This window comes from Gopherus evgoodei, chromosome 22, assembly GCF_007399415.2.
Source record: "Gopherus evgoodei ecotype Sinaloan lineage chromosome 22, rGopEvg1_v1.p, whole genome shotgun sequence".
Classification (NCBI taxonomy): Eukaryota; Metazoa; Chordata; order Testudines; family Testudinidae; genus Gopherus; species Gopherus evgoodei.
In genome coordinates, this window is record NC_044343.1 from 12413271 (window position 1) to 12428016 (window position 14746).

At 60.7% G+C, this 14746-nt stretch overlaps 1 protein-coding gene across 11 annotated transcripts in view; it reads right to left on the minus strand.

Annotated features, from left to right (window-relative positions):
* The window catches only part of UNC13A (unc-13 homolog A), a 119196-nt gene that overhangs the window by 61132 nt on the left and 43318 nt on the right, over window positions 1-14746 (minus strand). For 7 of the 11 annotated variants that reach the window (XM_030540663.1, XM_030540660.1, XM_030540656.1 and 4 more), the window contains exons 7-12: window positions 14429-14483; window positions 12442-12477; window positions 10447-10657; window positions 9144-9269; window positions 6282-6791; window positions 374-473 (exon numbers count right to left, since the gene is read on the minus strand). In XM_030540663.1, coding sequence (XP_030396523.1) covers window positions 374-473; window positions 6282-6791; window positions 9144-9269; window positions 10447-10657; window positions 12442-12477; window positions 14429-14483 — 1038 coding nt within the window. The remainder of the gene's footprint in view (window positions 1-373; window positions 474-6281; window positions 6792-9143; window positions 9270-10446; window positions 10658-12441; window positions 12478-14428; window positions 14484-14746) is intronic. The other 4 variants (XM_030540666.1, XM_030540665.1, XM_030540658.1 and 1 more) reach the window with 2 other exon arrangements.

The window sequence follows — 14746 nt, forward strand, 5'->3', positions numbered from 1 at the left end:
ACCCCGAGACTTGCTCTGCAGGTTCTAGTTAGATGAAGAAACCTCCTGCTCCTTTCCATGGAGGGTGGCTTGGTCAGTGCTGCCCGGCTGATAGCAAGGAGGCCCTGAGCCCATGATCTCTGGCAAGGGCAAATGGGAGAAGCTGGGAGACTTTCACCCTTGGTTGGGACCCACCAGGCCCAGTGAGCCAGGGCTGTACCAGGCCATGCCTTTGCTAACCCCCTCCTCACATCCCCGGGAATCGTCCCCCGTCCGATTCCAACCCAGGGCTGCAATGGCTGGGGAAAGTCGTCAATCTGCCTCATCTAAGTCCTCTTTGGACAGGTCCCTGCCCCCTGCCAGCTGGCAGGGACGGGAGGGAGGGGGCACTAACCTCTTGCAGCTGCATGCAAACCTTGTTGAATGCTTTTAGCCAGTTGGCCTTCGCTCGGGACTTGGCGTCCTGGACTTCCACGTCCTCCTGCTCTCTGTAACTGGACAGATAGATCAGGCATTTAGTGGGGCCGCACTCAGGGACGGGGGGTCAGACCCAACCCGGGGGATGGCACCCAGCCAACATGCACGGACTGTAGGAAAGTCTGCAACTTTCCTACAGAGCCAGAGTGTTTGATGAAGACATCTGACTCCAGATGGCTGTGTGTGTGTGTGTGTGTGTGTGTGTGTGTGTGTGTGTGTGTGTGTGTGTGTGTGTGTGTGTGTGTGTGTGTGTGTGTGTGTGTGTGTGTGTGTGTTTCACCTGTTTGGCCAATGTTGCATGAATGAATTATTTCCAGCTCACCAGCGATGGGATCTTCAGCACGCCTGGAATTCACCTGGAATTAGCTAACCATCTCCGCAAAGGCAAAATGCTCTTGCCTACCCATTTTTGGCTTTGCCCTCCAGGGCATGGCACTGCTGACACATAGTCTATGGGAAGGCTGAGAGGTAGAGGTTGCTCACCTCCCTCTGGGCTGGTAAGGGAGAACGGAGGGGAATTTAACGGGATGTGGTATCCAGAATCAGGCATGATCCAAAATTAAGCCGTTACCACAAAAAAGCGAGATGCAAAGGGAAGGGAAGGGAAGTGACTTGGCGGCAAAGCTGGGAATGGAACCCAGGAGTCCTGACTCCCAGCCTCATGCTTGCTTTGTGGGCCCTGCCCTGGGGCATCGGCACGAAAGCAGAGATAGGAACGCTCTGAAAGTTTGGAGGCTCAAGTTCAGATAAGCACCCAACCACCAAGACTGCTCCTCTGAAAGGTCACTTGGCTTCTGTGCTATCCAAGCCCCTTGGAGCTGCCAAGCCAGGCTGGAAGTCTCCCTCCCAATATCACAGTTCTTGCAGCTTCTGCATGGGCTGGGACTCAGGGCTTGTCTACATCAGAAAGTTGCAGCGCTGATGAGGGAGTTACAGCGCTGCAACTTTGAAGGTGTACACATCTGCAGGGCATCACCAGCGCTGCAACTCCCTGTTTGCAGCGCTGGCCGTACTCCCGTTTTGTCTCGGGTGTAGAGGATCCAGCGCTGGTGATCCAGCGCTGGTAATCCAATGTAGACACTTAACAGCGCTTTTCTTGACCTCCGTGGAAGGAGGAAGCCTCTGGTAATCAAGCTGATCTCCTTTCCCGGTTTGCTCTCTCGATCCCGGAACACCGAGCAAGCAGGTCTCCTTCTCTGCGGTTTGCTGGGTGGCTCCGGGAACGCGAGAGCAAACCGCGGCGAAGCTGGTCTCCTTCCCCGGTTTGCTCTCTCGTTCCCGGAACCCCGAGCAAGCAGGTCTCCTTCCCTGCGGTTTGCTGGGTGGCTCCGGGAACGCGAGAGCAAACCGCGGCGAAGCTGGTCTCCTTCCCCGGTTTGCTCTCTCGGTCCCGGAACCCCGAGCAAGCAGGTCTCCTTCCCTGCTGTTTGCTGGGTGGCTCCGGGAACGCGAGAGCAAACCGCGGCGAAGCTGGTCTCCTTCCCCGGTTTGCTCTCTCGTTCCCGGAACCCCGAGCAAGCAGGTCTCCTTCCCTGCGGTTTGCTGGGTGGCTCCGGGAACGCGAGAGCAAACCGCGGCGAAGCTGGTCTCCTTCCCCGGTTTGCTCTCTCGGTCCCGGAACCCCGAGCAAGCAGGTCTCCTTCCCTGCTGTTTGCTGGGTGGCTCCGGGAACGCGAGAGCAAACCGCGGCGAAGCTGGTCTCCTTCCCCGGTTTGCTCTCTCGTTCCCAAAACCCCGAGCAAGCAGGTCTCCTTCCCTGCGGTTTGCTGGGTGGCTCCGGGAACGCGAGAGCAAACCGCGGCGAAGCTGGTCTCCTTCCCCGGTTTGCTCTCTCGGTCCCGGAACCCCGAGCAAGCAGGTCTCCTTCCCTGCGGTTTGCTGGGTGGCTCCGGGAACGCGAGAGCAAACCGTGGCGAAGCTGGTCGCCTTTCCCGGTTTGCTCTCGCGTTCCCGGAACCCCCCTTGAAGCCGCCCAACAGCGCTGCAGTGTGGCCACATCTAACACCACTTGCAGCGCTGGTTGCTGTAAGTGTGGCCACTCTGCAGCGCTGGCCCTATACAGCTGTACTAATACAGCTGTAACAACCAGCGCTGCAAAATTTTAGATGTAGACATGGCCTCAGACAGGACAGAGCTGGAGGCACAGTACTGTGGGACTTCTGCTTCTGGTCCCAGGAGTCCCAGGATGTGCAGAACTGCACTGAAAATTAAGCTCCAATTCCTCCAGGAAAGGGCTGTCCAAGATTTCTGCCCAAATGCCATCCCATATCTTGAGTCATTTCATCCAGTCAAGTAAGTGAACAATGCCTCAGGAGGCCTGGAGTTTGCAGCCATCACTGCAAACACAGACTCCTACCACTTGAGCTGGAGAAGTAACCGTCAGGGGTAAGTAGCAGTAGTAGGTTGTTATCTTCTATGTTGACCCCCAACCCCCCTGCCCCACTGGCAGGAGACGCTGAGTGCAGAACACACACTTTACAAGCATGTTGCTTGAGGCCAGCTCTATGAGAATCATCTGAGATTCCCCATCCCTTCTTAATTTTTAATAATTCCAAAGCTCACTGTGTGCTTTTTAAAATAAGAGCTTCGGTCTATAATTTAAACAAAGTAAGAAACCCAAGAAAGAAGTCTGTGGCTGCATCCTCTCCATTTTGGAGTGATTCTGCTCACCCAACCATAGAAAAGTAGAGCTGTTCAATATTAAAAGCAGAGACCAACATCTGTGAATTATTCACATCATTCCAGGGCTGCAACCATCAAATTTCTTCATCTCTGCAACTCGGGAGGGGATGGATAGGATGGATGCAGCCTGGAAAGATAAACGCCCTCCAGGAAGTTTTCTTCCTGCTTTAATACAATACCCAGGTAATAGACTGATGCCCCTCCAGAGCCCCTATGGCTCTGATACAGTGAACACCAGAGCCACACCAGGTTTCTGTGACTCCAGTCCAGTGAATTCAATCCTACGTTGGTTGGAAACCCCAGTGCGGCAGGAAGGCTGAACTCATGCAGCCAGCAAAGCAGCTGCTGTGAGCTCTTTGGAAAGGGTGAGTGGTTTAAAGTGAAAACGTTTAAAGGTTTAAAAAAAATTGAAGAGGCCAAAAAATTGTTGGAAAGTTCCGCCATCCAGAGTTGGGAATCTGAACAAAAGGGGCTTGATTTTTCAGAGGGGCTGGGCCCCCGTTAACATTTGGGCCTTCCCCTTCCCATGGGAGGGACCTTCATATGGGGGCAAATTGGTCCTTTTCCATTCCAACCAAGAAGGGAGCTTTACCCCGCCCTGTGGAAATGCCGGCTGGCCCATCAGCGCCTCCCTGCTGGCTCAGGAACGGCCAGACCAGGGGGATGTGAGGAAACATTTGTGCCTTAAATGAAACGAGACACCTAGCGTCTTTCCACCTGACTCTGATGGGGGTTAAAGATCCCAGGATGACACTTGAAGAGAACACAGCCAAGCCCCCGCCTCGGGGTCAGCGCTCCTCTCCCCACACCACCGGTTGCAAGTGCACAGGTAGGCACCACTGTTGAGCATAGGCTGCCTCTTCTGCTTGTGTGAATGTTTCATATTGTTTTGTCTGAATAGTGTGTGTGCCTCAGTTTCCCCGAGGTGGTGCATGTTGACTGCGGGGAGAGGGAAGGGTTGTTTACTCTTTGCAGAGACCCAGAGATACAGGTGTGACCAATGCCTGGATGCCTTGGGGCCATGGACAGTCCCAGAAGACAATGCCTGGGCTTTTGGTGCCTAGCAACAAATGACCCAAGCTGGCCTAGCCTCCTTAGGAAGCCAGCCAGGTGTGAGCAGCTGGAGGACAGAAGACTGGGGAGGGGCCAGGTGGGATAGGTAAGTGTGGGCTGCTGGAAGCAGCGAGAAGGGCTCAGAGGGTCTGGACTGACCCCATCCTGATGGACTTTGCTGTAACTTTCCATTCTCTGTGGTAACTAAGGACTTTCTATGGTGTGTTCCAGATGTCTGACAAACCCTCTGGTTGTTACAGGGTCAGGAAGTTGGGGTGCACTGCTCCCTTTGGGGGTGCAAGCCAGGCAGACTTGCTGAGGGGAGCTCACGGCGTAACCCAGGGGGGCTGAAGGCTTGGAGGTTCGGTCCCAGGAACAGTGAAGCCGAGGGGCTGACCCCGCTGGGTGTGGGACCCTGAGGGGGCTGACCCGCTGAAGAGGTCCTCCCAGGACTGTCTGAGAGCACCAGACGTGTGGACCAGGGACAGCTTGGCAGGCCCGAGACTGCTTGCAGCTCACTGGTAGCGTGCCAAGGTGCAGTGCGGACCCAGGTACAGCCCCCGGTTCCTGTTTGCTACGGCTGACTCTACACCAGGCTTTTCCTCCCAAGCCTTTCCCCTGGGTGCTGGCAGGAACGGGGCCCTAAGGCTGGTTCAGAACGTCAGCCCGGGGCCCCTGCTCCATGCCTATGGCCCAGTCGCCGGGCAGCAGTGGGGTACCCAGCAACCAGTCGGGCACAGGGCACATTCATGGCAGCCACAGGTTCCCCCCAGGGCTCGTGTACCAGTGGGCAACAATGTCTACGGAGCTCATGTCCCCACTAGTGTGCCAGGCCCCATGTGTCGTTCGCATGAGCTCCCCATGGGTCACTAGCGTGCCAGGCCCCACAGGTCGCTAGCATTCTGGGCCCCACGGGTTGCTAGCGTGAGCTCCCCACGGGTCGCTGGCATGCCAGGCCCCATGTGTCGCTAGCATGAGCTCCCCAGGGGTAACTAGCATGCCTGGCCCCACGGGTTGCTAGCGTGAGCTCCCCAGGGGTCACTAGCGTGCCGGGCCCCATGGGTCGCTAGCGTGAGCTCCCCAGGGGTCACTAGCGTGCCAGGCCCCACGGGTCACTAGCGTGAGCTCCCCAGGGGTCACTAGCATGCCGGGCCCACGGGTTGCTAGCGTGAGCTCCCCACGGGTCGCTAGCATGCTGGCCCCATAGGTCACTTGCGTGAGCTCCCCACAAGTTGCTAGCATGCTGGCCCCACGGGTCACTAGCGTGAGCTCCCCATGTGTCGCAAGCTTGCTGGCCCCACAGGTTGCTAGTGTGAGCTCCCCACAGGTCGATAGCATGCTGTCCCCATGGGTCGCTAGTGTGAGCTCCCCAGGGGTCACTAGTGTGAGCTCCCCACGGGTCGTTAACATGTTGGGCCCACGGGTTGCTAGCCTGAGCTCCCCACGGGTCGCTAGCATGCTGTCCCCATGGGTCGCTAGTGTGAGCTCCCCAGGGGTCACTAGTGGGAGCTCCCCACAGGTCACTAGTATGCTGGCCCCACGGGTCGCTAGCGTGAGCACCCCATGTGTCGCTAGCTTGCTGGCCCCACGGGTCGCTAGTGTGAGCTCCCCACAGGTCACTAGCATGCTAGCCCCATGAGTCACCAGCATGCTGGGCCCACAAGTCACTAGCATGAGCTCCCCACAGGTCGCTAGCATGCTGGGCCCAGGGTCACTAGCGTGCCGGGCCCACAAGTCACTAGCATGAGCTTCCCACGGGTCACTAGCGTGCCGGGCCCATGGGTTGCTAGCGTGATATACACACCGTGAGTTGTTAATGCCAGCTATGGCTCATGCCCATCATGGCCGCCCAGGACCAGCGCAGGGCCGGGGCACGCAGGAGCACTGACCCCACGGACACAGCACACTGCTGGTCCGAGCCCTGGGCTCTACGTTCCAGCTCCCTTAGCTAGCACCAGTCCCTCCACGGCTCACCCCAGCCAGGCCCTGCTGCCTGGCCCCAGGGTGGAGGAGCACCCTAGAGACCTTACAGGAGAAACCATCACCCACCTGGGAGCCCTCCCTCCCTCCACCAGCCCCCTCCTCCTCACCCCTCTGCTGGCTTTGGGGGCTCCGGCGCTCTCTCTGGGACTGGGGGCTCCTTCGCTGCTGGCTTTTCCTGGGGGATCTCTGGAGTTTCCTCGGGGACATAAGCCGCCTTCTCTTCCTTCCTCTCCTGCTGCTGCTTCAGTGCTGGCACCTGCTGCGCCTGCGGCAGGGACACTTGCTGCTTCACGGGCGGTTGCGGGTAGGGCTCGCGCTCCGGGGGCTTGGCCTTGTCCGCCTCCCGGTCCCGCAGCACCTCGGCCTCCACCTTGGGGTAGTCCTGCTCGTTCTCGCTGTAGTCCTCGTCCTCCTCCTCGGGGTAGAAGTCCTCCTCCCAGCGGGGCGAGTCGTCGTGGTAGCTGACGGAGCTGTGGCAGGAGTGGTAGGAGTCCCCGTCCCGCTCGTCCAGCTCCGAGCCCCGCAGGCTCTCGTTGTCGGGGTCGAAGTCGTCGCTCAGCTGGGAGCTGCCCTGGCTCAGCTCCCCAGACGAGGCGTAGCGGCTGCTCCCGGTGGGGCTGTGTGGGGCGGGTAGGGGTGGGGTAGAGGGGTGAGAAGGACAGAAGAGGCTTGAAATGGGCCTTTGGGTCCAAGCCGGTTCCCCCTGCCCCGTCCAGCCGGCTGTATCCCGCGGCAGCTCGTGTGCCCTTCCCTAGGCTGCGCAGCTGAGGGGAAGCGTGCCAGGATGGGTGCCCTCACATGGGTGAGCCGGCAGTGGGGGCAGGTAGGGGGAAATGTCACTGCTTTCCATTCCTGCTCCTCAGCCCCAGTACCACACCACTGGTCTGGCCCCGATCCTGGGCCTCACGGCTGGGCTGGGCAATGTGGGAGGGGCTGTGATCAGGGGTTGGCCTGTTAGGCCGGGGTACCTCAGAGACCCCTTGCCCATCCTCTGAGCAGCCCCCGGGTGGCAGGCAGAGCAGACATGCCTGGCAGCCAAGACACGCAGTGCCCACCTGGGAGCAGCGCTGCACAGGCAGCCGGGTGTATCCAACGCCCATGGTCCCCCCCACCTCCTTCCTGCACCCCCCATGCCGCTCCCATGTGCCCTTTCCAGCCATTCCCGCTTTTCCCCATCACTCGCTCCTCCATCACGCCCAGAAATCCCCCCCATCATTCCCAACTCTTCCTTCTCCCCATAGCTCCTCTCTCCTGCCCTTCCTTCCCCTCCCCTCTGCGGCACACCTCCCCACTGCCCTGCTCCTCCGCCAGCCCGCCCCAGACACTCTCCTCACAGGTCGAGCCCACTGCTCAGGGATCAGGTCAGGGGGAGGTTCCCGGGGAGGAAGGTGGAGGGGTCAGAGGGAGAAGGGGGTTAGGGGAGAAGGCGGTCTGTGACAAACCAAACCACTGGACACAAGGAGGGAGAAACCCATGGGCGATTCTCCGAGCACTGCAGCCTCCGAGCGGAGAGGCTCACAATAAGCGCATGCAGACATAGTACAGGGACACACTTGGGGATAGGACGATACCACATCTCCGGCACCAGCAGTGGAGGGGGAGCAGGGGCTGGGGCACGCACAAGCTGGCATGGGTGCCCTCTGGCCGAGCCCTGCTGAAAGGGCCGGTTGCCTGGCCTGGGAGAGTATGGGTGGCTTGGGGATAGAAGTGCCGGTGGAGATCATCCAAGCTCACAGAGCTGGGACTCATCACAGAGGGGACCCAGCCAGATTGTGGCAGAGAAGGGAGGCGAAACCTCCCCACTCTGGGCTCCTTGGCACCCAGAGTTCCCCTCCCCAAAACCCAACCCCCAAGAGAGAATTTAAAGTCGCTTCTCCCATGAGGCTCTGGACCCCAACCCTGAGGCACCAAGGTCTCAGGATCAGGCTTCCCCGAGCAAGGGCAGGTGTCCTCAAATGCATTGCACATTCTGGCAGTTTCCACCCCATGAGGCCTAGTGCTCCCCTGCCAGGCAGCTGCCCTGGCCCCTAGCTGCTTAAATCATTCCGGGGTCACCCAGGAGGGAGCCAGCCGCAGCGCTGAAGCTGGGCTCGCAACACTCTGCGTGTGAATTCTGTCGGGTAGGGAGGGGCCGGGTGGATACTGAAGACCCAGCATGCAGGAAGGCAGGAGATCCTGCCCGAGCTGCACTGCACCCTGCTCTAGAGGGGATCTCCCTGGCAGGACCCGCTCGGCACAAAGGAACTGCCCTCCCCCATTACGGTCACTCCTTCGTCATGTGTTGGTGCTGAAATCCGGAGCCTGGCTTCCCACCCCGCTGAGCGCGTCAGGAAACCGCACCCCGGAGACGACTGGGGAGGCCAGTTAGATGGGGCACTGGGGACCCCAAGCGAGGGGCAGCTGAGCCCGCTTTGGGGTGGTGGCTGAAGGACCAAGGCTGTGTGGGCAACCGAGCCAGCCACATTCCCAGGTCACAGCGGGTGAACGGAATGCGTCCAATCCCAGGCAGGTGAAGGAAGCTGCCAGCTCTGTTCTGCTCCATTTAGGTATTTCTTCCCTCCCACCCCCGGTTCTGGTTCTGGTTCTGTCTGAGCAGCAAGGACAATGCCAACCTGCCCAACTGGCATCAACTGCCTCCTGGCCAGGAAACTCTGCCTCAGTGAGAACCCTTCAGAGAACTGGCGCACAGAGCAGGGGGCCCTGGGGCATCTCTTGCTGCAGCGGGGTGCATGTGCAATGCACTTTACACTGGACACCTCGAGGAACCCACGCCCAGGAGCCTTGCCATTTCCCCCCAGGGCCGATGAATCTGATACACAGGAGTGGCCGGGGATGGGGAGGGAGCGGGTACTTCCAGCAGCCACATGGGGCTGCCATTGCCGGGACTGGTATCGGCCTAACCCGGGCAGCAAGGACCAACCACGGCACTCTGCGTCAGGCACAAGGCTAGAGACAAGGTAGAGACCCACCTATCCGATAGGTCTAGGGATCGCCTGCTCTCAAGGGAGAACTGGCGGCTGGTCCGCCTGCTCGACTCGGAGGCGGACTCAGCGTCGCTGCGCCCGTTTGTGGCAGAATCGACGCTATCGTAGCGTCTGCCGGGGAGGAGAGGAACATGGTCAGCAAAGGTCACCCGGGAACCGACAACACCGCAACAGGCAGTAAGATCCCAGCAGGGCCGCGCAGCACGCCCCCTCTTCTCCTTGGGGCTATGCCCCGGCATCCGCCCTCACAGCAACGGAGCCACGGCCCCGGAGTCCTGCGGCCGTTTCCCTGATGCCCCAGGGAGTGTAGGATTTTGGGGAGGGGTCGGAGGGGATTCCCCAATCTGGGATCTCCCTGAGGGTGGGAGTGCGGGTCTGGAGGCTGAATGCTCAGGAGCAGTGAGGCTGTGCTGGCAGCAGATAGATCAGTGCAGGGAAGGCAGATGGCATGGAAACTTCCCCCTACAGCGCTGCCAATGCGGACAGCCCAGCTACGCTTCCAGGCCCGGCCCACGCAGCTCCAGCAACGCCTCTGCAGCATCCTCAGCTACTCCACTCCTCACCGCCCTGCCTGTGCAGCTAAATACTGATCAGCTACAGCCCTGCCCTCGGTGTCTCCAGAGCGGAAAGGACTGTCCCTAGGATGCGGATGGATCCCCCAAACCTTCATCTCCCCGATGTTTATTAGGGTTTTACCCTTCGGTGGTCTAACACTAGCCAGGGATTAGACGGGGAGGAAGCACTAGTTAGTCAAACTTCGCCCACAGTCCCAAACTCCACCCACAATAGCTTTTTCTACTACCACAGAACAGTGAACAACGGCACCGCTGGAACCCATCATTAGGTTTCAGAGTTAACCCCCCAGCGAGAGGAATGCAGGCGGCTGGTGGCCCCTCTCCTCAGGCAGCAGGTTCTAACTGCCTGCAGCCTGCACAGCCTCAGGGGCATTCCCCCCAGAGCCTGGATTTTAATTTTGAATGAAAGCTAAGATTCTGGAGGAAGCAGCTGGGGTCGGCACAGAAATGCTAAGGTGGGCACCACTGCATACCAGCTCTGTCCAACCTATGCCAAGAGCTATAGCTAATCTGCCTCGGGGCATGGCTTTTTCTCCTCCTCCGAGACAGCCCCCTTCCCATCCATCTCTCTCTCCCTGATTGCTGCAGCATAGCCTGGCCTAACCTCTCCCGCCTGATGTCTGGGGCTGCTGACCACCACGTGTGTGTCTGCAGTGCAGCAGGTCAGTACCACAGGCCGTCCGAAGGCCGGCGCCGGCCTTCCCCAACTCTACCTGATGGGCCGCTGATCCGAGTAGTCCATCTTGTAGCTCTGCACGGAGTCCATGTACGAGTCACGGGAGCTCTGCTGCTGGTGCCTCATGGGATACTGGTGGACCGAGGCATTGGGCTGGGACGTGGTGTAGTACGGAGGTGGGATGCTATTACTGGTCTCGCTTCGGTAATCGCTGTCCCGGTCGTCCATGGTGCTGTCAGGGTCATCATCTGCAAAGGGCAGGTTGTCACCGGTGAGTGTTTCGCACGGCAAGGGGCCAGAGGCCACCGCATGACGGAGAGGTATGAGATAGCCAGTGTCTCAGCAGCAAGGACAATGCCAACCTCTACTGCCCCGCTGGCATCCGTGAGAACCGGGCCACTCCTTCAAAGACCCCCGCCTCTGTGGGACTTTCTCCTAGGAGACTCAGCTGTGAGACACATGGACCAAGGCCTAGAGAGGGGCCTATGTTGACATCCAGGGAGCTGCCAGTGCCCAGCAGCTCTGGGTATCTGGCCCCGGCTTTGTGTAGGGAGAGGGGCACTGGCATGTGTTGGGCACACAGAGAAGTTCAGTGCTCCAGGAGCCAATGGCTCGGGTGCACCCCAGCAGCAGTCTGCCTCCGTGTGCCCATTCACTCTGCTCCACTCCCAACCCCCTGTGCACAGACCGCGGGCAGGGGCTCGACCCTGGTGGCTGGGAACCACGCCAGCTCCCCAATCCTGCAGAACTCTGTGCCGCTCGCAGCTGTGAGGGCCACACGGGGGGGGGGGAGTGGGGCAATTTGCCCCAGGCCCCAGACCCTGCAGGGCCCCCGCGAGCCCTGGCCTGGCAGAGGTCCGGGTCTTCGGCGGCATTTCAGCGGCGGGGGGCCTTCAGTGCTGCCGAAGACACGGAGTGACTAAAGGCTCCCCCCGCTGAAATGCCGCCGAAGACCCTGACTGCCGCTGGGTGAATACAAGCGTCATTGCTCCCCCACTTTCCCCCAGGCCCTCTGAATCCTCTGGGCGGCCCTGGCGGCTGCCCTCCATCGCCTCTTCAAGCGACCATCCCTGGGGTCCTTTTGGAGGGAGTGGGCCCGAAACAGGAGTTGGAGGCCACACGGTTCCGCCGTGGTGCCTTGCACTGGTGGGCAGGACCGAGCCGTGGTTCGGCTGGTGCCCTTGGAGCAGGGGGAGCGGAATCGAGGAGGAGGATTTAGCTCTGGGCATGTTATACTGGAGCGGTGGCATCGGTCCTAGCTTGGGCAGATGTCAGCAGCGTGACCATGGTGCTACGAGCGGGAGGCCTAGGCTGCCACAACGGGGGGAGGAGGGGGCAACATCCTCCAGGCTTGGAAGCGCCCAGGGCCTTCAGGGCACCAACCCACCAAGCTGCCTCCCACCAGCCCGCAAGGACCTTCCACCTTATCCTTATCGTGGAGAACCAGCCAGAGCCGCTGCCCCAGCCTGGGAGGGAGGGGAGGGAATGGGAGTATACATAAGGAGGGAGGGGAGGGGGGGAGGAAGAGATGGAGAAGGGGTCTACAGGATGCCGACTTACCCCTACTGCTGTCCTGCCTTAGAGGGGCAGGGGGTCCCTGGGCAACCCCTTTGGCTGGCCCCATGGACCACGAAAACCCAGCATGCTGGGCTTGAGCAAAGATTGCAATGCCATCTGCACACTACTCCATCCCTCCCTGCCCCAGGGACGGTCCATCCACCCACCCCAAAAAGCATTTGTAGCCGGTCCTGTGCCCCTCTCTCCAGGAGCACTGGGGAGACGTGCCAACTGCATGAAAAGACAAAAGCCAGGCCAGGCCAAGGCAGAGGTGAGTCTAGTCCCAGGCCCCAATGCATTGCCCGCTAGCCACCCGGCCCCCTGCTCCCCTGCACTGCTCTTCTGGATTAGCCACCGGGCCTTGGAGGGGCTAGAGGCAGAATGGGCCTCCCCCTGGTTGTGAGGGTGGGAGGCCAGTGGGTAGGAAAGGGGGGAGCCACCTGCATTCTGGGTGAGAAGGCGATCGGATACTTACTCTGCTGCTCTCCCCAGCCAAAATAATTCCAGTTGCCTATAAAGAAAAGGGGCAGAGACAATAAGACGGACACGGCTGTGGGAGCAGGTGTTAGAGCCCGGGTGGGAGACCAAAGCCCCTTTTACAGCCCGGCCCAAAGCAGACCCCCAGCTTCCGCCCGCAGCCCCGACACTCAGACTCTGGCACTGCGCTGGGCGGAGTCGGGGTTCGGCTCCAGCCCCGGCCCCCACCACGCGCTGGGGAACTTCCAAGCCAGAGCTGAGCTCTGCGGCCCGGGCCCCTCTTTGCCGTCGGCTTGGACAGGTCGAAACCAGGGATGTTCCGGACAGGCCCCGGCAGGCTGCAAGACCCCACAGGACATGGGGAGAGCAAGGGTTCATGGGGCCAGGGGACTGGGGGATGAGTGGGGGTCTGGGAGAGGCAGATCCAGACGTTTGGGGCAGGCTGGAAGAGCATAGGGAGGGGGAGCGGCTCTTAAATCCTGGTGGATCTGGGTCGCCTCCTTCTTACTCCAGATGGGGGTGGGAGGGGCTGGGGTGTTACACTGTGAGGCTGCATCCTGAGCCCCTCTTTCTGCCCCCCATCCCCCCCGTGGGAGGAGAGAGACTGGAACTGGGCCCTGAAGCCGCCATCTCCACATCCAGGGCCTGGGGGAGCCTGTTCCCTGGCCAGATCTCGGCCAGTCATCATTCTCCAAATTTGTCAACACAAGCGCGCCAAAAAGACCCACGAGTCATTAGGCTGGAGCAAACGCAGCTCCCCGGCCTCCGCGCCACAGCAACCAGGGGAAGAAAGCCTGGGGCAGCAGGAGGGAGCAAACGCAGGAGGCCAGAGGCCACGCTGAGGGATGTCAACAGAAGTGGAGCTGAGAGCCCCTCACGCCTGGCTCAGAACTAATGGGACAGTCATCCCTGGGGTAACCCCACTGACCTCACCGGCCTTAGGGCAGGAGAGAACTAGGCCCACTGACCCATTTGCCCCAGTGCACAGCCCTCTGAGGTGGGAGCGACGAGCCCTCATGTCGCAGAGGGGGAAACTGAGGCATGGAGTGTGTGCGGGGGGTCAGGGGGGAGTGAGTGGTTCAGGGTCACCCATCGACTCTGCTGCCAGCTGGGCTGGGTGGGGCCACCTCTCATTGCAAGGCCAAGAGATTTGGGGAGGATCCAGCCCCCAACTCTGCCTTCACGTGGGCACCTCCCGACCTCAAATGCTCCGGCCCTTATGCCATAGTTCCTTCCTCGCTTCAGCAGGGTCACCCAGCCCCAGCTTCCTCCAGGCTTGGTGCTACCCGGCCAGATCCGACCCCTCTCTGGGCTGGGCCGTTCTCTCTAAGCCAGTGCTGAGTCCCCAACCCTGTCAGCTCTTCCTCAGCCCCCTCCCACCCACTTCCCCCCTCGTTCAGAAGAGCTGCCTCCCAGACGTGGGCCGAGCCGAACCGACCCTGCTCCAAAGCTTCCCAGGGCAAGGCAGAGGACTGGAGCGGAGGAGAGCGAACACACGGCAGAGGAGGGGAGGGAGACAGAGCAGGAGGAAGGAGAGAGGGAAGGGGGCCAAGGACTTCAGAGGAGGGGGATCACGTCTCCAGCGACCCAGGCCGAGTCCCTGCTTCCCAGGCTGGGGCGTGTCGTCAGCCCAGACCCCTCCCCAGCTGCAGCTGCTGACCCAGAGGGGGCGCCGTGCTGGGAACCCCGCAGGGTGCAGGCTAGAGGTGTCGTCCCCACGCTAATCGGGGTGGTGTGGGCCATGCACGGGAACGGGGCTGGGACTGTGAGTTGGGGGCAAGGGAGACACAGGCCCCATGATCATCCCCACCCCACCTCACCAGGGTGGTCAAATAAACTTCCCCCCAACCCCAGCTCCATCCAGGCACTATCCAGCCCCCCCGGGGTCCAGCCCGAGAGGCACCTGCGACCCAGCTTTGCGGGAGCTGGGGGGTCACTGGCCCAGAGGAGTGGGGGGCTTGATGCCGGAGGTGATCGGTACTTACAGCACTGGGAGCCGGGCACAGGGAGCGGTTTGTCCTGCTCCTCCTGGAACTCGTACTGGGGAGAGAACAGAGGGGCGGTCATGGGCATCCCGGCCAAACAGTCTCCGGGCCGGCCCCCTCCCCCTGGCCCAGCAGAGCGGGCCCCACAGCCCTTCAGGGGAGGTGATGATAGACTCCCAGCGCACTCAGAGCAGATGCCCGTGGGACGCTCTGATTTCCTGCCCAGTCCCCCTGGTCCTGTCTCTGCCAGTGAGGCCCTGGCACGCTCACCCAGCCAGGCACCACCTGAATGCACACAACCCAGCGGTGCCGGGGGGC